Source organism: Polypterus senegalus, chromosome 18, assembly GCF_016835505.1.
Source record: "Polypterus senegalus isolate Bchr_013 chromosome 18, ASM1683550v1, whole genome shotgun sequence".
Lineage (NCBI taxonomy): Eukaryota > Metazoa > Chordata > Cladistia > Polypteriformes > Polypteridae > Polypterus > Polypterus senegalus.
The window spans coordinates 55,537,563-55,563,376 of record NC_053171.1 but is presented as its reverse complement, the minus strand read 5'-3'; the positions used below and the strand labels follow the sequence as shown (position 1 = coordinate 55,563,376).

General features: G+C 43.0%; 1 protein-coding gene across 2 annotated transcripts in view; it reads left to right on the top strand.

The window, feature by feature from the left end:
• Window positions 1–25,565, top strand: part of pacs2 (phosphofurin acidic cluster sorting protein 2) — a 302,620-nt gene extending 277,055 nt beyond the window's left edge. For both annotated transcript variants that reach the window (XM_039741990.1, XM_039741989.1), the window contains 3 exons: window positions 16,961–17,193; window positions 19,452–19,565; window positions 20,322–25,565. In XM_039741990.1, the coding sequence (XP_039597924.1) occupies window positions 16,961–17,193; window positions 19,452–19,565; window positions 20,322–20,440 (466 nt within the window). In that variant the 3' untranslated portion in view covers window positions 20,441–25,565. The remainder of the gene's footprint in view (window positions 1–16,960; window positions 17,194–19,451; window positions 19,566–20,321) is intronic.
• The last annotated feature ends 249 nt before the right edge of the window (window positions 25,566–25,814 follow it).

Here is a 25,814-nt window from a genome sequence, read left to right as displayed (position 1 = left end):
TGAACAGTCATTATGTTTATTAAATGCACATGGTCAATTGAGACGTTGGAGCAAATGACTGAACTACTGCATTGTAACTGGTGCCCATTACACTGGAATCTTTGCTGTTTGTCTGGCTTTTACCTTTAGTGTTTTGTAATGAGGGTGTCACAGATGGACCCCATTTTATCAATAATATTTCCAGCTTTAACAATGTCACACTGTGATGTCATTCACTGATGGTGATCACATACACACCGAACCAGGACTGACTGCATGTGTCTTCATTATTGACTTAGTCAGAGACGGTAAACAGAGTGTACAGAAAACTAGCAGGGATGCTTTATTCGCTCATTAGAAGCCATAACCACAAAAGTCCTTAACTTCTAAATATGCCTAAAGTGGAAACAAAGTTATTACATACAGTGTGTATTGAAAAGAATCAACCCCCCCACCACCACCTTCAGATATTAAATATTGTGTTGTTTTACAGCCTGAAATGAAGACTCAAATACACAAAAATATGTTTCCACCAGTATTTACTCAATGCAAGTAAAAGATATTAGATTAGATTAAATAAACCTTACTGTCATTATACGGGTACAACGAAATGCAGATTAGCATCTAACCAGAAAGTACAAATAGTAGAGTAAGGTGCAATAGGCAGTGGGTGTAAATAGAACATTAAAGTGCAATAAACAGCAAGGTGCAATAAGACAGCATACAAATGGAAATATACATCTGTATGAAGTTTTATTTTACAGGTAGTAGTATATACAAGGAAGAATATACATATATGAATAATAATAATAATAATACATTTTATTTATATAGCACCTTTCCCATGCTCAAGGTGCTTCACAAAGTTAAAAGCTTTCCTAAATAGATTCATTTTAAGTTGTTTTGTAAAAGAATGTATGGAGTCAGCTGATCTAATTAATTTTTAGGTGTTATTCCAAAGTCTGGGTGCTATGGAGCTGAAGGCCCTGTCACCCATAGAGTGCAGGTTAGTGTGGGGCACAACAAGATTACCAGAATCAGAGGACCTTAGTAGGCGAACAAGAGCATAGTGATTTAGAAGGTCACTGATGTAGTCTGGTGTGAGGCCATTTAAAGCTTTATAGGTTATTAATAGAATTTTATATTCAATCCTGTAAGACACAGCGAGCCAGTGAAGGCGAAGCAGGATGGGTGTGATGTGCTCACTCTTGCTGGTTCATGTTAGGACTCTTGCAGCAGAGTTGAATCAATTGGTGTTGTGATATAAGATTAGAAGGGGCACCTGTCAGCAGTGAGTTACAATAATCGACGTGGGATGTGATAAAAGCATGGACAAGTTTCTCAGCATTAGAAAAGAAGAGGAAGGAGCGAACACAGGATATGCTATGGAGGTGACAGTAAGAAAGTTTCTTAATGTGGCTTATGTGGGCAGAATAAGAAAGAGAGGAATCAAAAATGACACCAAGATTCCTTGCATCAGAAGAAGGTCTGATGAGATCACCGTCAAGAGTGAGTGAAAAGGAGCTCATTTTCTTAAGTAGCGCTTTAGTGCCAATTTGCAGGAGTTCAGTTTTGTTGCAATTTAATTTTAAAGACTTCTGGTCCATCCAGGTTTTAATTTCACTGAGGCAAGTTGTCAGCTGAGAAAACTCTGATGAAGTTGCACTTTTGACATTGAAATAGAGTTCAGTGTCATCTGCATAAAAATGATAACCCAGTCCATAGCTACGAATAATATGGCCAAGGGGAAGCACATAAATAATGAAGAGAAGAGGGCCGAGGACAGAGCTCTGAGGAACTCCTTGTGTGACTGGCATTGAGCTGGATCTACTGTTAGCAAGACTAACAAACTCTTGCCTATCAGTCAGATAGGACTTCAACCACTGGATGGCAGCGCCAGAGATACCCAGCATGGTCTCCATTCTGGACAGCAGAATGTCATGTCTGACAGTGTCAAATGCTGCACTGAGGTCTAACAGAATTAATATGCTGGCTTGTCCTGAGTCTGCTTCCATAAGCAAATCATTGGTTACCCGAAGAAGAGTAGTTTCACAGCTGTCCTGCGCCCTGAAACCAGACTGAAAGGGTTACATCAAATTATTAGAGGTTAAGTAATTGGTGAGCTGGAAGGCTAGAACACACTCAAGAACTTTGACAGAAAAGGTAAGTGTAAAATAGGCAGAAAATTGTTAAGATCATCACCATCAAGACCAGACTTTTTTAACATGGGGGCTGCAGAAGTGATTTTAAAAGTGGCTGGCACAAACCCAGTGTTGAGTCAGGATTTAAGAAGTGTGGTGGGTATGGGGTCCAGTACACAAGTAGTTGGCCTCATCTTACAAAGCAGGTCATTAACAAATGCCGATGTGACTGGTGAAAATTTAGAAAAGGAGCTGGATGGAGTGGGAAGACAGGGAAAAATGGATGAAGGATTTATGTTAGTTGAATTATTTAGATCTTTAATTTTATTGCAGAAAAAGTGGAGGTATTTTTCACAGACTTCAGTAGAGGAGGTAATTGGGCTAGATGCAGGTTGAAGTAGTTTATTAACTACTGAGAACAAAACCCTTGGCTAATCGTGGCCACTTTCTATTATTCTGCCATAATGCGTGTTCTTGGCTGCAGTTAGTGCATCCCTGTAAGCCCTTTAATGGTCAGAAAAAGCCTGGTTTTGAACAGCGAGGCCAGTCTTATGTGACATTCTCTCAAGGCATCAACCAGTTGCTTTCATAGATCATACCGAATACCGATAAGTAAGTACAGATACATGATATGAGTAAATATAGATATCTGAAATATGTGTATGTGCAGAATAGATATATGTAAACAGGTGATAATATACATAGAGTACAGTAAGAAGTTATTGATATATAGAAAGGTTAGCTATTGAGTGGTAAGAGTTGAGAGTTCAGAATGGTGATGGCGTTATCATTGTTACTGTCCCTGAGCCTGCTGGTGCAGGACTGAATGCTCCTGTAGTGCCTTGCTGATGGAAGGACGGTAGATGGACCATGGTTGAGGTGTGAGCCATCCTTGATGATGCTGAAAGCCCGTCGCTGACACTGTGTAAGCTTCAGGTCAGCAGTATTCGGCAGCGGGATGCCAGTGATGTGCTGGGCAGTTTTCACCACCCATTGCAGGGCCTTCCTGTCATCTATGCAGCACTTGCCACACCACACCGTAATGCAGTTAGTCAATATGCTTTCGACAGTGCAGTGGTAAAAGTTCAAAAGAATCTAAAGAGACAAGCAGGTTTTCTTTAGCCTGTGTAGAAAATAGTCGCTGTTGCTGTTTATTAACCAGAGTGGAAGCACGGGTAAAATGCATGCCAAAAGAAAGCTTTCAGTCCAAAAGTTTGTTTTAAAAGATTCAGTGAAAATTCAAAGCAAATACATTGTGAACAGTGCTTAGGAGGCAGACATCTTTCTTGTTTTACCTTTCACTTGATTGCAATCATTTTGCCTTTTTTCCACACAGCCACTGCACCATGATGCAGCTTGTCATGTTCACGTGACCAGGCATATCCCAGTGGTTTCTTGGTATAGTGTGATATGAATCAGTTTCACATTCCGTGTCAACATCTGATTCAATTCACATCACTAACACCTAATTTGAGCAATGGTTCCGTTTCACTTTGTTCTAAACCTGACTTTATGGCTTCTTGTTTCCCATTGAGTTTTTGGTTGATAGCTCCATCCCACTCCTGAATATTGATGAGTTATCATAAGGTGGAAGAACACATACAAACATTCATGATTTGTTAGGGTTTTTTTTTGGGTTTTTATTTGCAGCATGTTATTTCTTCCTCTAGATTGCAGAAATATACTGTCCCAAGAGTTATTTGGGCTTAACACTGTAAAACAAATTATTACACGTCACTTTGAATCTGATTCAGGCTAAGCCATAAGTACTTAGAATTCTGAGCCTGAGTCACACTTTGAGTTAAAACCAAGGAGGATTATTAATAAAGAATTTAATAAGTAAAGAATATCCTCATTAGGGAATTAAATAATGACAGTAAATACATGTTGAAAGTGCCAGTAGGATTATCTGACATACCATCCAGGATGGATATGGTACCCTTACCTGGAAAAGAGGACAAGCCAAAGGAGCAGTGTACCTCTGTACGAGTGATGGGAGTTGTAGTGGGTGCTGCCAGGGGGTTCTGCAGGGATTCATGATCCCTACTTTTCAGGACCAATCAGGTTATGCTCTGGCTGTACTGGAAGTACTCCCGGGTATAACATTAAAGAAAGCCATCCAGCCTGCTCCAGCAGAGTCAGAGTCAGGAGGAAGTAAAGCAACATTTGCTATAGATAGGTAGATAGAAAGAGAAGAGAAGGAAGAATCATTTGGTTATAATTTTGTCTGTGCAACTTTTCAAGATAGCTTTGTAAGGTACTGGAATAATTTGTGTTTGTTGTATCTAGTGTTTGGAGCTCGGTAGCACCCCCTATCTGTCGTAATGTCTAACATTGTACCTTCCTTATATGGTAACACTCGTTCACTCCACCTACATCTGACTCTGCCCCATCTAATGTCCTACTGTGAGGTGTACTTGGCTTCAGCTTCGGCAGACACAAGTGCCAGTGCTTTAACTACTTTGCCCTCTGGAGCAACCATCAAAAGAGTGAAAATAAAAAATATTAAAGCTGAAGTAACTGTTCTCAGGGTAAAATTGAAACAGTAAACTAATTTGTTGTTGAGTTTGAATGTTCCTCTGTTTTAAAATAAACAAGTTGGTAAATTTAAGTTTAAAAATATGTGTGGTGCACTGTAATCAAGTTATCTCAATGAAAATTGAACTGTCCTGACAAATTTTAATTGAGAATAAGTGTGAAATTCGGTCCACTAGTCTAGTTGTTGCATGTGGAGAGGCAGACATGGCAATTGCAGCTGGTGCTTTTAATATTACATGCAAATGCACCTAAAAAGGGAAAAGAAAATCAACAATATCTCTGTTATAAAAGGAAATCCTGGGACGAGACTTTCTCAGAAATAATTTTAACTCCCACGAGAGATAGTTTCAGGTCCTGCAAGACAAGACTTTTTGACAAGAGATTTTGACAAGTCCACCCCTCCTCTCAAACATTTACAACCACACCGACGGTCCGCTCACTTCTCATTCGTGTGAATGCTATTGTCAGACACAGTTCCTGCACTAACAAACGGAAATTATTACTCAGTGAAATAATGGAACTGCGAAAAGAGATTGAATATATGGATATAGGTGATATGACAGAAGTATGTAGATATTGTTTGGCTTTAAAATTTAAGTCGGAGACTTGTAGATCGTCTAATTCTTGTTGCCATCAGTGAAAAGTAATGTTTCTTCCTAATGAAGAGGCGTATCGGTGAGAATTAAAAGATTTGTTTCTTTGGTGAAAGTGAAATCCACATACGTGAGCGGCAGAGATACAAAGTGGCTGGCGCATAGTGCAGGCTGGGGGGTTGGCGAGCGAAGCCCCTTTGTTTATAAAAAGAGAGAAAGGTTAAACAAAGGAAAAGCACACCTGTGTTAGGGATGAGACTGAGTTTTTCCTTAAGGAGTAGGTATTATGTTTTGCCCAGTGTCTAGTTTACTGAGGGTGGTGGGCCACACGTCCTCCTACCTGGACATTCTGTTGTAGGTCTGACTTTATTGGGAGGCATTTTTCTATTAATGGGAGGAATAACTTAATGGAAATAACAGTCACACAGTCGGATACAAAGAAGAGGAAAAGAATGGGACAGGCCTAATAACAGCTTGTCATAGTGATTGCCAAAATTATACTCAAAAAACAGCCAATTATACAGTATGAATAGCTATTTGTTCAAATTGGACAGCACGGTTTGTGCAATCAGACAATTATTAAAGTAGAGGTGGCAGAAATGGTAAATTGTTTAGTGGCATGGCAGGAGAGTTGTCAGGGACTTAGCAAAGGTCTGATACACAAGAGATCATTTTATGTTTTAACTAAAACAAGAACCAGAATGAAAATTGAAAACCAAACAAAAGTCAGACATAAAATTATTGTTAACTATGTATTTTTTATTTGTTCGTGTTGGGTCTTTTCTTAGGTCATCCTAAAGCATTTCCACATTCTTAGTCTATTTGCTTTGTTCCAAATTAGTGGATGTTTCATTACTTGATTCAATTATTAGTTCATTCAGTTGCTCTTCACACTGTAAAACTCCAAGTGAACTAAACATATCAGTAAACACCCTGTGGGCGTGCTGTGGACTTTTTTCATTAGGCAGAAACAGTTTTTTTTCAAGGGTCTACAACACTTGTGTTTGCACCCTGCTGCATTTTCCATAATTATTTGGTTTATTTACCTCACACAACTTGTGAGCAATAAAGACTATTATCAAACACATGGAAGACTACTTGAAATTATGCACTACTACGTATGGTAGGAAAAAAAATATATATTATGGAGGCTGGCCTGGACACAGACAGGCAGACACGTTCATGTCACCCACAAACACGTTTATTTACAAGTCACAACTATTTACAAGGGTGCCGCACAAACCCCCAAAGTCCTGGCCACACAATGCCTTACTTTCCTCTTCAGGCCGCCTCCTTGCCTCCTCCAGCAAGCTCAGTCCACTCCGCTCCCGACTCTCGCGCCGAATGAAGGGAAGCGGCCCCTTTTATTCACACCCGGATGTGCTCCAGCTGCTTCCCGGCAATCTCATACCGACACGCCCCCGTGTGGTGGAAGTCCCGGCTGTATCCCCGGAAGCACTCCGGGTGTCCCTGCTCCTCTTCCCCCCAGCACTTCCTGTTGTGGCGGAAGTGCTGAGGTCCAGGGCTCCAAAGGCATGGGGGCACCCCCTTGTGGTGACCACAGGCCCCTACAGGGTGGAGCTTCTAAGCTCTGCACCCGTGGCCCCCAAAGGAATCAGGGCGGTTGCCCCCAGATGGTCTGGGGAAGGCGCAAGCCCTCCTCCGGTCCTCCTGGGCGTCCCGGCCGGGTTGCCACCCAAGCCACCTCTGACAATATTTATATATAAATACTTTTTAAAAACCACGCTTATATTAAGTTAAAAAATGTGTACTAAAAAGTAAAACATAATCCTCTCCTACGTCACTCGTAAAATAAAAGGTGGGCGCTAAGAAGTGTTTTTTAAATGTTGATTAATGAAAAGCGCCCACGCTTTTATTTTACAAGCGATGTATGAGAGACTTATGTTTTACTTTTTAGTACACTTGTTAACTTAAAATAAGCATGGTTTTTAAAAAGTATTTTTTTATATATTGTAAAAGGACCGAGGAGACAGCAATAAGGGTTGGGGTTTCCGGCCCCGTATATTGTACAGTATTTTCGTACAAAAAGAAAGAGGTCAAAAGCATAAACTAAACAGTTCATAACGCGACGCCGTCTCCTGGCGTCGCGGCCATTTTATAGGGGTGGAGCCGGAAGTGGAGGACAGCTGGGAAGGACCGCAAGGGAGGATGGGAAGGATGACGTCAGGGCAAGATGGCGGAGGAAGGGCGGAAGTACCGCACTGCGGTCAAACCAGGCCTATGGTGCTGGAAGGTCTCTTTTTCTATAAGGAAGCAGAGGGAGAAAGTTAATACCCCGCCATTCCCTGGCGGCGAATGTTTTCCCAGGTGTTCTCGAATCAGTCCGCGGCCTCCTAATCGCTCGTGCGTGACACGATCCCCCCCTTAGCCCAGGACCGCCAGGTCGGGCGGACCTAACCGAGAGGTCGTGAATACGAGAGAGAGCATCGGCATTGGCTTGAAGGGTGCCCGCCGATAAGTGACAGTGAACTTATACGGCTGCAAGTCCAGGAACCACCTAGTGACCCGCGGATTCGACTCTTTGTGCAGGGACATCCACTGAAGTGCAGCGTGGTCAGTCACCAGAGCGAATTCGCGACCCAGCAGGTAGTAACGGAGGTGGGTCACTGCCCACTTAATGGCCAAGGCCTCCCTCTCCACCGCCGCATACCGGGTCTCCCGGTCCATCAGTTTCCGGCTAAGGTACATCACAGGGTGCTCGACACCATCGACGCTTTGGCTCAGCATGGCGCCCAGGCCTGTGTCCGAAGCGTCGGTCTGGAGATAAACGGGAGCCCAAAATCGGGCGTCCGTAACACAGGTGCCGACGTTAGGGCCTTCTTTAGGTCACTGAACGCTGTTCTGCCTTGTCGGTCCACACCACGCGAGGGAGCCTTTTGTCAGGTTAGTCAAGGGTGCTGCTCTTCGAGAAGCGGGAACAAACCGGCGGTAGTAACCGCAAGCCCCAAGAAAGCCTGCACCTGTTTCTTGGTATTCGGACGGGCCATTCTAAGATGTCTTTAACTTTGGAGCCTGTGGCGCACCTGTCCTTGTCCCACGAGGTAGCCTAAATATTTGGCCTCCTTTAATCCAAAAAAACACTTTCGGGGGTTTATGCGGAGGCCGGCTTTAGCCAGTGTTCGGAGGACAGCGGCGACCTGCAATAGATGCTCCTCCCAGGTGCCGGAATAGATGACTACGTCATCCAGGTAGGCGGCACTATAGGACTGATGGGGCTTCAGCACTCTGTCTACCAGACGCTGGAAGGTCGCCGGGCCCCGTGCAGCCCAAATGGGAGGACCTTGTACTGCCAGTGCCCGCTAGGGGTGCTAAAGGCCGTTTTTTCCTTTGCGGATGCCGTTAAAGGGAATTTGCCAATACCCTTTCGTCATGTCAAGGGTAGTCAAATATCGAGCCGCACTCCAGCCGCCAAGGAGGTCGCCAATGCGGGGCATGGGGTAGGCATCGAACTTGGAGATCTGATTCAGACGCCTAAAGTCGTTACAGAACCTCCAGGAGCCGTCTGGCTTGGAGACGAGGACAATAGGGCTGGACCAGGGACTATGGCTCTCTTCAATTATGTCCATGTCCAACATACGCTTCACCTCCAGTTCGACCTCTGCGCTTTGCCTCCGGAGTCTGTAGGGCCTCTCCCGGACGATTACACGGGTCCGTGACTATATGTGGGCAATCAGCGAGGTCCGCCGGGTGACTCGCCACCACCTCGGGGATGGCACGGAGGGTCTGGGTTAACTCCTGCCGCTGCTTGGGGGTCAGCTCTTCTCCGAGGTTAAGGGCAGTTGTGCTCGTGAAGAGGGAGAGCGACCTATGGGAGCTGGGAAGCTCCTCTCTCTCCAGGGCTTTAGCAGGTTGACATGATAGATCCTCTCGCCGGTCGACGATTGGGCTGTTTCACCAAATAGTCGACAGCCCCTTCCTCTCCTTAACCTCGTAAGGCCCTTGCCAGTGAGCGAGCAGCTTCGAAAGTGGGAGGTCGGGACGAGCACCATAACTCGGTCCCCGGGCGGAACTCCCTGAGGACGGAGTTGCGGTTGTAACACCGGCCTGCGCTGCTTGCGCACGAGTCACGTGCTCTTTTAGGAGGGGCCTGATCTTTGTGAGTCGGTCGCGCAGTTGCGCTATGTACTCCAAAATGTTAGAGGAAGGAAGGGCCTCGGCCTCCCAGCCTTCTTTTAGGATGTCGAGGATTCCCGGGTTGTCGACCATATAACAATTCAAATGGGGAGAAGCCAGTAGAGGCCTGGGGTACCTCCCGGTAAGCAAAAGCACGAGCGGGAGGAGCTGGTCCCAGTTCCTGCCGTCCGCGCTGACTACCTTGCGAGCATCTGCTTAAGCGCCTGGTTAAAGCGCTCCACCAGCCCGCCAGTTTGCGGGTGATAGACAGACGCTTTCAGGTGCTTTATCTGCAGTAATTTGGCTACCTCCTGAACGTATCCGATGTAAGGGCGTACCCTGGTCCGTGAGGACCTCCTTGGGTATGCCCACGCGTGAAAACAAATTAACCAGTTCCCGTGCGATGCTTTTAGTATTAGCGGAGCGCAGGGGAACCGCCTCTGGGTACCGGGTGGCATAGTCCACCATGACTAGAATATATCTGTGGCCACGGGTTGAGGGCTCCAGGGGCCTACCAGATCGACCCCTATTCTTTCAAAGGGTACATCGACTAGGGGTATAGGGACTAGAGGAGCACGGTCCCTCCTAGGAATCTGGCGGGTCTGGCACTCCGGACAGGATTGACAGAAACGCCGGACCTCCTCATTAATCCCAGGCCAGTAAAACCGGAGTTTAATTCTCTCCAGCGTTTTTTCGGCCCCGAGGTGGGCGCCTAGGAGGTGAGCGTGGCCAACTCGCATATCTCCCGCCGGAAGGTACGCTGAATTAGCAACAACTTCCGCACCTCGCCTCAGGGGTAGCCACTCGGTACAACAGATCATTTTCGAGGACAAAGAAGGGTTCGCGCGGTGTGGAACCGTCCGCTGGTGAGCTGTTAGGCAGAACAACCGCATTCCGGGCAAAGCGCAGGGAATCATCATTCCACTGTTCCCTCTTAAAGGAGGCCGGCGTGGACCGAAACTGATGGTCCAGGCCGCCGAGAGGGTCTTGTGGCCTGGGCCTGGGAAGAGTTCCCTGGCTAGTCCCTTCCCCGGCGGAGTCTTCCGGGTCAAGGTCCGTGGCCAGGGAAAAGTCCCCGAAACACCAGCGCCGCTAGGGCCTGCCCTTGTGCACGGCGTGGAGGCCGCGGGAGGGGTGCCTTTTCCCCTCATCACTAGATCCAACATGGCCCCGGGAGCGGCGAATGGCTTACCGCTGATTCTTTTAGACCAGTCTTGTCCCAAAATCACTGGGAAGGGGGGTTCCGGTAACACAGCGACCGTCATTTGGGTTGGTTCCCCCTTCCAGGTGACATAACAGTGAGCGGAACGATAGGACCTAGTCCCCCCATGCACACAAGTGACCAACAAACGCTGGTTTAACCACTGTTGCGGTAAGACAAAGCGGCGAGCGACAATGGTAATGTTGCTGCCGGAATCAAACAAAGCTACCACGGCGTGCCCATTTAGCAACACCACTCCCGTGTTGGACTCGCCAAGGGATGCGGCGGGATACAATACCTCTCCGACGATGTCCAGGTACAGTCCATAGGCTCCGGAGCGATGTTGTGGGGGCAGGTTGGTAGTAGGTGGCCGGTCTCGCCACACTTGAAACAGCGGCGGTCCCGCTTCTCTCTGGCTCTGGCTGGCGCTTCTGCAGCGCCGAGAGGGCTTCGGGGTGGCCGCCCGTCCCTGCGGTTCCCGCGAGCAGGCTTTTCTGACCCCCAAGTCGGAGGACCGCCAACTGACGCTCCAGGACGCCTAGGAGGCCCGACATGTTTTGGTAGGCGTGTCCCCGGACCTGCTGGGCGAGGGAACTGGGCATGGCATTGACCAGGCCTTCACAGGCCACCTGCTCGACCACTTTCCGCCCTGGGGTCCCTCTGGCCGTAGCCAGCGCCCCATCTTGCCCCAGAACTCGAACGCCTGGGCGCGAGCAGGCTTTTCAGGGTCAAAGACCCAGTTCCGCCATTCGCCGCCTGCTGGCCCGGCTAATGCCGAAGGGCCAGTATTTCGGGCTTGAGGAGGTCGTAATTAGCGGCCTCCTCCTCAGGGAGGTCATAATAGGCCGCAGCTGGTCCCTTCAGATATGGCGCCAGGATGGACGCCACTGACCGCTGCCACTGCTCCGGGTGGCCGCCCTCTCAAACATGCCCAGGTAGCGTCGACGTCCTCCGAAGGGCCCATCGGGACTAAAGGAGGAGGCGGCTGCCTGGGCGGGTCTGGTCTCGCCCGTTGGGCTTCTACTAACCTGGCCCGTGGCCTCCAGCTCCCGGTGGTGGCGGCTTGCGCCAGCTGCAGCGCCTGGAGCTGGTCATTCATTGCTTGTAGCACAGTGTTGAGGTCCTGTCCCTCCGTCATCTCGGGATCTCTGTATCCTGCCGACTACGCCAATTGTAAAGGACCGAGGAGACAGCAATAAGGGTTGGGGTTTCCGGCCCCGTATATTGTACAGTATTTTCGCACAAAAAGAAAGAGGTCAAAAGCATAAACTAAACAGTTCATAGCGCGCCGCCTCCTGGCGTCGCGCCATTTTATAGGGGTGGAGCCGGAAGTGGAGGACAGCTGGGAAGGACCGCAAGGGAGGATGGGAAGGATGACGTCAGGGCAAGATGGCGGAGGAAGGGCGGAAGTACGCGACTGCGGTCAAACCAGGCCTATGGTGCTGGAAGGTCTCTTTTCTATAAGGAAGCAGAGGGAGAAAGTTAGTACCCGCCATTCCCTGGCGGCGAATGTTTTCCCAGGTGTTCTCGAATCAGTCCGCGGCCTCCTAATCGCTCGTGCTTGACAATATATATATATATATATTATTTTCAACTTTTTAGTCTTGAGTTTGTTTTAGTATAATTTTGTAATCGATATTTTAACACTTCCTTTAATATTTCTATCCGTTACTAGTGCCATCTATTGATGAAATCTTGAACTATTCTTCATATGAAAATTTCATTTCTTAATTAATATGGATTAATTGATCAATTAGTGAAATTTATTATTGATTTTTGTATTGTCATCGGAAGTGAGTAAGTGTGCGGAATTTCAAGTCATTTGGACAATAGGAAGTGGGTTAAATATTGACTTCAAGATTTATACCAGACAACAAACAAGTGAAGTTAAAATAAGAGTGGTAATAATAATAATAATAATAATAAGCAAATGTTAAACACAATGCCAAGGGCACACACTCAGTGCGTTTACATGCGCACACATAAACAGGTTAAGGCGAGTAACCCATTTAAGGCAGAAACCCGATTTCTTTAAAATCTGTGTTTACATGCGTAAGCACACTTCTGAAGGTCTCCTTTGTCTCAACACTCTGACATCATTGAATTGCACAAAAAACAGTTAAACGTCATCATTAGCCACTGTGCATCCAAAAACAAGCATGAAGCCTGTGATAATTTTCTTTTATTTTATAAATACATTTAGTCCTTCATTGGTCTCATGATGTCATTGTTGATGTAGTCTGTGCATCACATGACTAGCAACTGTGCAGCATGCTAGCAACAAAACAGCTGCACCATTAGAACCAATCATTCAAAATAAAGGCACCCAAAGAAAGACAAAGCACAAAATGATGATGTGATGATGTAAATAAAATAATCTATACTAATAAAAGGCAAAGCCCTCACTGACTGACTGACTGACTCACTCACTCATCACTAATTCTCCAACTTCCCGTGTAGGTAGAAGACTGAAATTAGGCAGGCTCATTCCTTACAGCTTACTTACAAAAGTTGGGCAGGTTTCGTTTCAAAATTCTATGCGTAATGGTCATAACTGGAACCTACTTTCGTCCATATACTGTAATAGCCTGCAGCTGTGAGGCGGAGTTGCGTCTCGCATCATCAAGCCTCCCACGTAATTGAGTGCCTGCCCATATAAGGTAAATATTCGCTGATGAAGGAGTGTGCTTAGCATAATCATAAGTGCAGCTACTGCAGAAACCCTCCCTCAGCGAAAGTGCGAGAGAAACTTTTAAGTGCCGGGTCTGAGCTAAAATAAAGCCATGGACATCGCAAGATTGCACAAGATATTCGCGAGACACAAGTTTAATGAGAAGACGCAGGGTATAAAGCCTCGATGCTAAAGACCTGGCGAAGTCATGCCTTCTCTGCTGGCCTAAAAAAATATCTGAATCACAAACTGATGTTAATTGTATTTTGTCCATGAATACTTAGTAAATAATTCCAAATAGTCTGTTCACTTCCTTTCATAGCTTTTCCGATGGTTGTGCTGCTTCCAGACATGTATTTCCATATTAAAGCATTTAACCAATCACGTTTCAGCCATCATTTGTTGCCAGGCAGGGAGGCCTTCACAATCCGTTGTGCAGGCACTCTAACACAGAATACATGTCAATTAACCTGTTGCTTCAACCAATCAGATTTTGAGTTGGTGTCAGTAGGGCCCTCTAGCAGGCATACGGCAACGTCACCATATTCAGACCCATTGATTGTATAGAAGCCGATATGAGGAACTCTACGAGGCCACTGAACACACCGCAGGCGCTCCGAGCGCAAAATCCGAGCGTGCACTACTGCCAACTCCATGGCAGGATTCTGGACAATATTATTTGCCAGATACAGACCATATTTCAAGACCATGAAGACCTGATTTTTGTCATGTTCCTCGACCCCCAGAAGATTCGGGAATATAAGAAAAATTCCCTGCATGCAGCCTTCTCCAGTTTAACAGAAGAGCCATGGAGCGGTTTTTGATCTGTCTCGGCTAAAAACAGAACTGACTGTAATGGATGTCATGGATGATTTTGCAGGAAAATCTCCCACTGATCTCCTTGACTTCCTTCATCAGAAAAATCTGAATGAGAGCATGGGGCAGCTGTTCACATTGGTATATTTGGCGGTGAGCATTCCCGTGTACACTGCTTCTGTCAAGCAGACATTTTCAGCCCTAAAGTGAATTAAAACTTATGCCAGAAATACAACAGGGCAGGTTCGACTTTCAGCATTAGCTTCGATGGTGATAGAAAGGGACTTTTTGATGGACGACAGAGTAATTGAACTGTTTTTGAGGAAAGAGAGGAGGATGGATTTTGTTTACAAATAATTGGAATTTTTGGTGAGTAAAATGTTGTTATTTTCCTAAATAATATTGCAAGTTTATGAGTTATTATTGATGTTTTTTATGTGTGTCGCGGCTGTGGCTGCAGTAAAAAGGAACTAGTTCATCCCTGGTTTGTCTATTCAATAAAGGCATTTATTGTGGCTACAGGAGTTATCTATCTGCGATGCAACGGCTCTTTATACTGTATTCCTGCATATTAAGATGGTTTTTTTAACCATAAATTAGTTTTTGAGAGGCGGGTTGATTCAGACGGAGCACTACTGAAGGCCTAGCTGTGAAATGCACGGTCCGCCACTGAGTTACGTTATTTTTAAAATGTTTCCTTTTATTTTTCATAACTTCGTTAACACACTACTTCTCCGCTATGAAGCGCGGGTATTTTGCTATATATTATAAATCAAACGCCTGCTCCACAACAGACAACTAAAGCCGTGATGTCCGAATATCCCTTTTAGATTAGCAGGCACCCCTTCTGTAACAATAGGATTGTTAAGCCTTATGATAATGTTCCCACTCGGAGGGTTTAGAGAGACGCACGTTCCTCAGTGCGGTAACATTATCAATAAGGTGTAATCCTATTGTTACACCTTCTTCGTGCACCCAACCATCCTTATTATGGAGTCTTCCTTGCTTTACCGCTGGCTGCTTCTTTCTATTTACCTTCCCAGCTCTTTATTTAAAGAGTTTTTCTTCTCACTTTTCCGCTCCTTTCTGTCTTCTCCCTTTTTGTTCAAAATACGTGCCTCCTTGCCTTTAGCGATTTGGGTAGTGAACACTTTGATGAATAAAACCTGTTATCTTTACAACGGTTGACAAACACGGAATGTAACTTGAACACAACATGTCCTCCAAATACGAACCTGATTGAAAGAAATAATGATAATCAAATCCTTGATGACAGCAACACTCATAATAGTTACAAAACGATTACATTGACAATCAGGTTATGTTATTTTTAAAATGTTTCCTTTTCTTTTTCATAACTTCTTTATAACACACTACTTCTCCGCTGCGAAGCGCGGGTATTTTGCTACTGTCATATATATATATATATATATATATATATATATATATATATATATATATATATATATGTGTGTGTATGTGTATATATATGTATATGTGTATGTATGTATGTTTGTGTAAATATATATATATGTGTATATGTAGATATGTATGTATATGTATATATATATATGTGTGTATGTGTATATATATATATATATATATATATATATATATAATATATGACAACAACACTCATAACAGTGACAAAACAATTACATTGACAATCAGGTTATGTTATTTTTAAAATGTTTCCTTTTCTATTTTCATAACTTCTTTAACACACTACTTCTCCGCTGCGAAGCGCGGGTATTTTGCTATATGTATATATGTTAGCACCTAAACATATATATCCATACAAAAAAAGTCTTACTAACTCAAATCATTTTATCAACATGTTCAAAATCTCATTGATGATATTTTACCATTTTAAAACCTGTAATGTGCACTCCAATTATGGCGAAATTACTAACCTGTGATAAAGAATAGAGAGAGCACACGCATTGACCTGGCGTCAGCTTCACACAGGAGAATTTATTCTTCCTGTTTGCAGTACCCTGTTCTGTGCTGCTCGTGTAAGGAGCGCTCATCTAACGATTTCTGCGATTTCGTACAACCTAGGAAAATTAAATTGTGACATAATGGGCTTGGATTGACAATATTATGAATGAAATGTGCTTTATTTGGAAGCAGATTCCCCCCCAACCTTTGGAAAGTTGTGTGTGAGACTTCAACACAGCAGCAGCAAACAGGCGCACTGAGGGCCCTCACGCTCACTTCCTGCATATATGGGTGTGATTGAATTTAGAAAACACATCGGTGCAAATTATAAGTCTATATCCTAATGTCTGGTGCTTTTGTGTTTGTTTTTATTTTGTTTTATTTTGTGAGCTGGTTATTAGATGCCGTGCCAGCCAGCCAGAGAATCCCCTGCCGCCCCTCTCCTCCCTATGCTGAAAGCAGCAGGTGCACCTCGCAAATGGAGGGCGCTCTTATTCCCTGCAAATGGGCAATAGAAAACCGATCGGTGCCCATGCAATACCAAAAATGCTCTGGCATGATGTTGGGGCAGCATGGGCACGCGCAAAAAAAAAAATTTTGCCGATACCCTAGATGCCACCCTGGCGACGGCCCATGTCACCCATATCAAAAGCCACCACTGCCAGTACCTAACAAAATCTTGACAGTAATTTACTCACCAAATACAAGGCATGCACTGAGCATTGAGTTTTGAATTACAGGCTAAGTTTGATGGGATCTGGAAGGTTGCTGTTTCAAATCCTGTTACTGCCAGAAGGGATCCCACTCTGTTGGGCCCTTGAGCAAGGCCCTTAACCTGAAAATTGCACCATGAGCAAGGCCCTTAACTTGAAAATTGCTCCATGGGCATTGTAAAATGTATATACAAGCATGGACTAACATGTCACTTGATGTTCTCACCCCACAGTACTCCAACAAGTGGGCAAGGAGAGCTGATGGGCTTGCAGGTGGACTACTGGGTTTCCCCCTTGGTCACAGAGAAGAAAAGAGACATGGAGAAGAAAGACTCTTCTACAAAAAACACACTCAAGTGCACCTTCCGTTCGCTGCAGGTCAGCCGTCTGCCTCTTTCTGCAGGGGACAACGCTTCCCTTCCTACCATGTCCATGACTGTGGTCACCAAGGAGAAAAACAAGAAAGGTAACACAGCAGCTTTTATTATTATAGCTTGCAAAAGTCTTTCTCTCTCTATCCTTCGCTGGGCTGTGGAAAACAAGTTTTGTCTGCTTCAAAGGAGGCATGGATGGATGGATGATATTTTATTTGTCCCCAAAAATGTAAATATTATAATAACCAACAACCCCTAAACATACCTAAGAGCTGGTTTGGTTAATAAGAGAGAGCTGTTGTTAACAGGCTTGTAGGTGGCCGTAAGATGAGGTCAGGCCTGCTTGGATTGTACTACAGGTTTATATTTAAAGGCATTAACATTAGATCAAGTCAAGTTTGTAGTGTCCACATGTGACCTTGTTTGAAACCTTATTTGAAGTCGCCAGTAGTCTGAAGTCAGAATGGTTCATCATTAAAGTATTAGTAACAGAGTGAATCATTGCTGTCACTGAGTCGGCCAGGATGATAGGATGTATTTTCCTGGGTAGTAACGTAGATGAATTCAGTCAGCATTTCAATGACTGGATCACACGCTTAGTTTTAATTGCACTGTGCTCCCTCTCTCAACATTGCTTATTCATATAAATCCCCTTTTCCTTTTTTTCACTTTGTCTGAAGAAACCCATCCAGTGTTAAAATAGTGTCTAAAATAAGTAGTTTAAGCCAGCTCTTAGTAGTACCCAAAATGTCACAGTTTCTGAACTCAAGTGACTCTCCGCGAGATATGACAATTTATTCAACTTAAAAAAATGATCAAACTTTGGATCCATCATCCATTCCATTCTTGGATGACCTTGTAACTTTTATCCTAACTTCAGCTCCTCACCCTTTCCATCTTCGGATGAACTGCTCCCACGATAAGGAATAACAAGTACTCCTTAGGTAGCAATGATCACAGTGCTACCAGATAGATAGATAGATGGATGGATGGATGGATGGATGGATGGATGGATTGATTGATTGATTGATTGATTGATGGATGTACTTTATTTGTCCCTAAGGGGAAATTAGAACTTTACAGAAGCTTGAGAAAGAGAAATATATATGTACAGGAATATTTAACATGTTGTACTTTTTTATGGCCATCAGAGTCTCCTGCATTCTCAGATGTTGTAGTTGGTGTCAAGCTTGGGTCACAAAGTTACACAGGAGAGTTCAGCAGGTTTTCCAAGGAGTAGAAACATTATTGCCAGACTGCCAGTTACAAACACAAGTTTCTTACAGAGGCGATCTGGCCTCACAAGGAACAGCTGTCAAACTTAACGCATCGGTCCTGACTCTTGCTCAAAGAACACAAAGACCTTTTTATCAAGGGGGTACAGTGGGCTGACAGCAGTGGCCAGTGCGGAGGAAGTCTCGGGGAAGAGAGATAGGAGAGTGTGAGACCTCACACTTGATCTTTTAAAAGTACGTAGCCCTGTGGGAGGACCACATCACGCAGCACACCAGCAAGCCAGCAGCTGCTCCCACAAAGAGGTACTGAAAGAGTGTGTTTCTTTTCCATTGAAAAACTGTTTATGAGGGCATTTCTGATGGGCCGCGGCATCCCTTTACGACAGCGGTCACAAAGTAAGGCAGCCATCAGATATTATATGCTCAGCATGTGGCATAAAGTTTGCAGCTTGCCAGAAGCCAATGGAAAAATAAGCCAGAAATGTGTATCAAGATAAAATGTTCTTACTTGTAAAAGATACATACCAAAACGTCAGCATAAATACAGCAGATAAAGGTATATCTAGTGTCCACTGATCCGCTGTACTGATGCCGATTTAGTATGCATCCTTCATGTGATATGTTTTGAGACATTCACCAACACATCGCCTGATGTTGCAATCAGGACAGTAAAAGTGTTTGTTTTTTTATGCACTTTCCTTACATTTTTTTCTGTGGTCTGCACTTGACAAGGTAGAATGTCAGTGTCTGACCTGCATGATCGACACACCCCTTGTGTTATTGCAGACTACCACAACTTAAGGTTTAATGACTTCCATATTATCCCTGACACAAACATTGACAGTGTTCATGGGGCTAACATCATGTTTGTCCTGGCACTTGATTGTAGTTATTTTGCCTTTTATGTCACACAGCTAAAAAATTTGTATGTAAGAAAGAGGATTTTGAAATCAGTCCTAAGCTTAACTAGAAACTAATGTTAGAAGTTAAGTACAGGAGGTATGTGGTCATGCTTTCTAGATCATGTAATGATTCTTTCAGCAGCAGAAATTAATACTGATGTAGTTATCTGGATGTGTTCAAAGTTTTAGACCATTTCAAATTTGCCTTTACAGTAATGTTTCTATCAAAGAAAACCAAGGACAAGGAAGTAGAATCCAAGAGCCAAGTTATTGAAGGCATCAGCAGGCTGATCTGTACAGCAAAACACCAGCAAACCATGTTGAGAGGTACGTAGTGCTGACTGGAGCAGGGGTGGGACATCTGGTCTGGTTCTTTCTTTCTTTCTTTCTTGACGTCAAAACACAGACGAGACATGCACATCAATAACAAAGAGATAATTAAAGGATTTACCTGCAGATCCGATAAAGCTTGGTGCAACTGCTAGTCTTTTATCACATCTTGCTGATGATTTTGAGGTCACAACCCTGGAAACCCCACCCCTAGAAATGCAGGATGTGACCCTAACGATGATTATGCAAAATGGTACCTATTATAGAAAAAGACTACAAGACCCCAACATTCAGCCCTGATCATGACAGTATTTTCCAGAACTCACTCCATCTGACTGCTTTTTGTTTCTGAAATTAAAACTGAGAGTGAAGGGAAGATGATTTGCTACTATAAAAGAAATCCGGGAAAAAAAATGCAGGACACGGTAACAAAAGAAAATATTTCCAGGGATGGGAGAAGTGCTGGGATTTTAAAGGTGACTTAAAGGGAATTGCTGGTATTTTTATAATATTGTTTTTTTTTAACTATTCCAGGAATAGTTGTGTCTTGCCTCCTATATCAGGTCCTATGACACTAAGTCATGTATTGTCTATTCTGTCTGAGGAGAAAGGAATAATAAGAAACAGACATAAAGAAAGACATCAATGTATATCTTATCTCTATTACTTGGGCAGCCTTCATGTTATAATTGTTTTATTTTTTTATTTGTTTGCTTTCCTACCTAATATATCTTGTCTTCTTCTTCTCTGCAGTGCTAATTGATGGTGTGGAATGGAACGATGTAAAATTTTTCCAGCTGGCTGCTCAGTGGTCTTCTCACGTCAAGCACTTTCCCATTGGTATCTTCGGACATTCAAAGGCCTCCTTTTAACTGCTGGGTGTTTTTTTTTTTAATCTAAAGGCTTAGTGCCAGTGTGAACCTTGTGCCAAGTTCTTGGCATTTCGGCAGCCCTGTGACCCGCGTTCATCAAGGTTTTAGAAAGTTTTGTTACTTTACACAAGGTTTAAGTTCAACGTTTGAAGGAAACAAGGCCATTAAAGATAATAAATTATGTGTTTTTAAAATGATAAACTTTAAACAATTTAAAATAACACTTTTTAATGACTTACAAAACCTAACTTGGAAACATGTTCAGGCTTCACTTACAGGCACAAAATAGCATACTGTAAGCATTACAACTGAGTTGATGGATCCATACTCTTTGAACGCTAATTCCCTTCTAATTCATTGTGTGAGTGCAAGTGAATTGCAATTTATAGCAACTGAGCAGGGGTATAACATATTTTTACAGCAATTTTGAAAGAGCATACTACTGATTGAAGTGTAGAGTGATCGATACACTACATTTATACTGGATGTGATGCCAGTGGCTAGTCAGTTTAGATTTAGTATTAGTGACCCAGATGTCCCTAACACTGCCCTTTTTGCATAGATAAGGTGCACATTTCATTTCTGGAAGTTTCAAGTCAAAGAAGTAAAAAAAAAAAAAAACTCTGAATGATGCAGTGTAGACATTCACAACCTCTGGTTCTTCACATTCATTTTGTAAGGTTAAGAAATTTCACAGGCTAAGAGAAATGTCCATATATTTAAGGAATGAACTATACAGTAAATAACATTAACCCTTGGTCTTTAACCTAACACCTTGAAAGGAGCTGGGGGTTAAAAAAGGCCACATCCGTCCACATCTACGTCTGCGTTCTGTTTCTGAACAAGTGTATATTGAAACAATGTTGAACCGTCATAGGTATTCACTGAGCAGGACTTCTCTGTCTTACAGCGTATGTGTATCCACATATAGCAGCTGTCTTTTTATGGCTTTCTTAATGCTCACCTCACCTAGTACCTTATTGTAGTTTGGTTTTTTTTCATTCTGACAGGATTAGTGATGGTTTTGTGATTCTTTCAGGAATTGATCTGGAGTGAAGTTTGGGTTTCTGTTTCTATCTCATCTTGCTCCCCGTGTTTACTTTCAAAAGTCATTGCTACTTTCTTTACACTGCTTCACTGTTTAGTCTCTAGTCTTTCCCTACTCTATAACTTTTCTTGATAACCTTGCTGTGTCACTAGACCCCAGCTTGTCTTGACTTTCTTAAACCTTCACAGGACTTCAGCTTTCCTCATCTTGTTTAAAGCTTAACCATACCTCAGCTATTCTGAGCTTGCTTCTTCCTTCACTGTTGTCCTTTGACTTGTGAATTGATTCAGTGGACTGCAGCTGTCCTCGACTTTCCGGTTACTTCATGCATCTGCAGCTGTTTTCAGCTTTCTTGTTACTTCATGGGTCTATACCTTTTCTTGACCTTCCTAAGAGGTCTACACCTATTCTCAGCTTTCTTGGAAATTCATGGGTTTACAACAGGCCTAACCTTCCTTGTTACTTTATGGATCTAAAACCTGTTCTTGACTGTATTGTTACTTCATGTGTCTACAGCTGTCTTGTTCTTGTTGCTTCATGTGACTTACTTGTTACTGCACCAGATGACACCTATTCTTGACTTTTTTTTATTAACGCATTTTTTTTTTTGCTTCTATTGACTATATCTGCTGAGTTGTTTTTGATTTTCATTTTGCTTCATGGAACTATGACTTTTTCTTGACTGTCTAACTAAGAGACTGACCACCATTTTAATGAGTGACATTTTCATTTGGTACATATTAACATTCAGCTGAAAGCCAGCATATGTTCTATTACTGTAAGTCTTACCCAGTTATCTTTACACACATTTCCTAAGCTAAGACAGAGCTGAAGTCCACCATCACTTTGATAGTTTTGATAAAACAATGGTGTTTAGAAATAGTGGTCATGATCTGATATGCATCCAAAAAAATCTTTAAAAATATTAAGAACCTTAAGAAAATTAAACATTTGCAGTTTTACAGTAAACTAACAGGAATACTACTGAACATTATTAAATTGTCAGCTGAAAATTCTGTCCAGAATTTAGTTCTGCAGTTCATCCACCCATTCATTTTCTGAAATGCTTTTTGAGTTGCTGGGCAGGTTCAGACCTGCATGGTTTGGTAGAAGTAAACCATGAATGAAACCCCAGTCCATAATGGGGCACATTCACTCATTTTGTGCCAATTTAGAGTCACCAACCCATCTAATTTTACCTTTGAGATATTGAAGCAAACCAAAGGACACAAAGACTAGTCAAGAGAACACGAGGAGGACATGCTGAGTTGTATTCAGGTTCCTCGAGCTGTGTGTCAGTAGTGCTAGCTACTATGCCAATTAGTATATGTTTGTAAATTCAATTTAAACAAATATTTGAAAAATAAATGTGATAATTTGTTGTATTAACTTGTTGATTTAACATAACAAGTTTTTATCTTGAGTTACATGGAAAATTTCCAATTCACCAATGCCATCTTAAGAAATATTTATTTTGATACGTGCATTGTCGTGGGAGTGTCGCAGAGGGACGCAACTCTCACCTAATAACATCCCCAATTTAACCTCTTGCCGTGTATGTGTTAGTCAGGGGTCACGCTGCAATGTCTTTCGTTGACACCATTCACAAACAGACCAAAACAGGATTGACCTCATGCATCACTTATCATTAACTTACTTAGAGACTTTAAACAGAATGTACAGTAATCAAGTGGTTACAACTTGTTATAAATCTTAATCAGAAATGTCCTAAAACTAAAGCAAGGAGATGGTGTAGCATTAACCCCAAATACAACCTGGATGGACAGCAGAACTTCTCTTTGAAGGATAGATAAAAAAAATGCATCTAGTGCTCAGGTGGAAGTTGTTCTTGCATTACGTCATTCTGGCAGGGTTTTCGGCTGCAATGGCAGGGATTGAATGTAGGCCGTCAATTTGCCCTGGTAGTTAAGTCTTTTTCACGCTTCCCTATGGCATTTTTAGGTCAATGAGGTGCCAAAGAGTACGGGCCTACTGGCCTGTCCAACAATTCTGTCCATACCCTACCTTTTTTCCCTCATCTCTTCCATTAATCTATGCTTTACCTATGACAAATGTCTCACAGGATGTACATCATGTTTGTTGACTTCAATCATCAATTCTAGCTAGTCTTACAGCAAGCCAAGTAGCTCAGCAAAATTTTGGTGTAATCACTAGAAAAAGTATAATTAACCATAAATGTCCCCGTTTTTCTAGTCCATGCTTTTATCATTGTTGTATCACGTGCCTACTCTATACATTCGTAAGAGATAGTAAACATACAGTACATGTGCATAGTCCATTATTGTGCATCCCCAAATCACCACACAACACCATTCTTGCCTGAGTTCTGTTTATTTCTATGGCTTATTCATGTTCTCATTCTGCCCGGCCATAAAGTTTTATGATCTTAATAGAAATTTCTGATTAACAGTAACTGGGGATATTTTCATTACAAGAAATAATGCTCTGGAAAACATTTAATAGCAACAGACAGCACATAAAATTAACCAGGGTATCAATCCTACCAACACCTTTATGTATTCCAAGCAATAGGGGCACCGGTGTGCTTACCATGTAATAGGTATCCACTACTTGACATTTTTTAAGGAACATGTACATCACTATTTCTAAGGTATGCATTGAAGATCATCATGAAAATGTTACATAAACTGAATTACATTGGTACTTTAAATCTGTCACTTTTTACACACACAAAATATACTTTTTGATGGGTGTCGCATGACGCATCACGGAACCCGCATCTTCTTTTTGAACCAAGTGTACATATTTTCCTCCCTTATCCCTATAAACTTGTTGGTTAGGTTTATTAGTCATTTGAAAATAGGCTCAGTGGGGGGTTTGTGTATGTGTGTGCGCGCCCTGCAATGGACTGTCGCCATGCCCAGGGCTGTTTCTTATATTCTGCTCCATGCTGCCAGAATAGGTTGTGACCATCCATGAGCTTGACTTAGATTAACCGGTTTGAAAATGTAACGTTGTATGCTTTATGAAAAACACTTGACCTGTTAAGCTTTAGGTTTTCTTGTTTGCCTCTCATTTTCATGCTGTCAGCTTTTCACTAAAGAGGTCTGAATCTAAACAGACAAGTGTACTAAAATCAAGGCAAAAGTAGGTTCCATAGCAATAACAGACTGTAAATGTAAGAAACTGGCTCGAAGAAAAAACCTTTAAGCACTCAGGAACCAAGTTTGACACTCCTGAATATTGAAAGATATTCCAGAATAGGAAAGTATGGCATCATTTAGTTTTCTTTTCTGGCTTTGGAGATCCATTTCTGAGATGTTTACATTTTCTCCCTAAATGCCATGTCACATTAGATGACTTTTCCAGCGATTTTCAGGTATAGCCTTCATGTAATTTTCCGGAATTCATGTAATCTAAGTGAATCGGAGGTAGTCACAGTACACTCATATGAGGGAAGTCATTCATACGACACACCCAGTGACTCACTTGAACTAGTCCACAATTCAGCCTGACAAAATCAGACAGGTTTGATTTGTCTTTAGCTGTGAAAGGCTCTGTGTGAAAGAGAGCTGACAACCAATGAATGGTGATCAGCAAGTATAGTGCATACAGTGCAGTGGCGAGGAATAAGGAACGCTTGTGTTTTGGACCTCACAAATAGAAGAGACGCTTGTGTGTCTGATATGTCACGTTTTACATACCATAACACAATGAGGAAAAGAAAAGGCCAGAGAATGAGACTGAATTAGCTGTACCTGTTAACCCCTTTGTATAGCAACAGCTCCATCAGGCAGCACACTATTAGAAAAATCTCAACGAGAACAGTCCATTCAGCCCAACGAAGCTGGCTAATCCTATCCACATAATTCTTTCAAAATAACATCAAATCAAGTTCTGAAGGTCCCTAAAGTCCTTCTGTATCTGAGGCTCTGTGTGAATAAAAAATTCCTGTTTGTGTGAAATTTATCTTTAACAAGTTAGCTGTCGGAAAAAGGGGCAAGTACTTATAGATTAATGGTCAGGTCAGGTTGGGGAACAGGCACTGGTACAGGGCTTTGCTGCACCCACCACACAACAGAACAGCTCGGGATCCCAGTTGGCAACCTTCCCAATGTCACACACACAGTCCAGTCCCATCCTCCTGCCCCAGCCAGGTGTTACATGGGCATCCATCCCCTTAGTATGGTCAAGTCGCTCAGGTCCACTGCAATCCTGCAAGCCAGATCACCCTCGGGGAATTGAGCCACATGGCCATAGTGCCATAACTGACGTCCCTCACAATGCAGGTAATGTGCCTCATTCGGGACTCTATGAAGAACTGCTCATTCGAAACAAAATCAA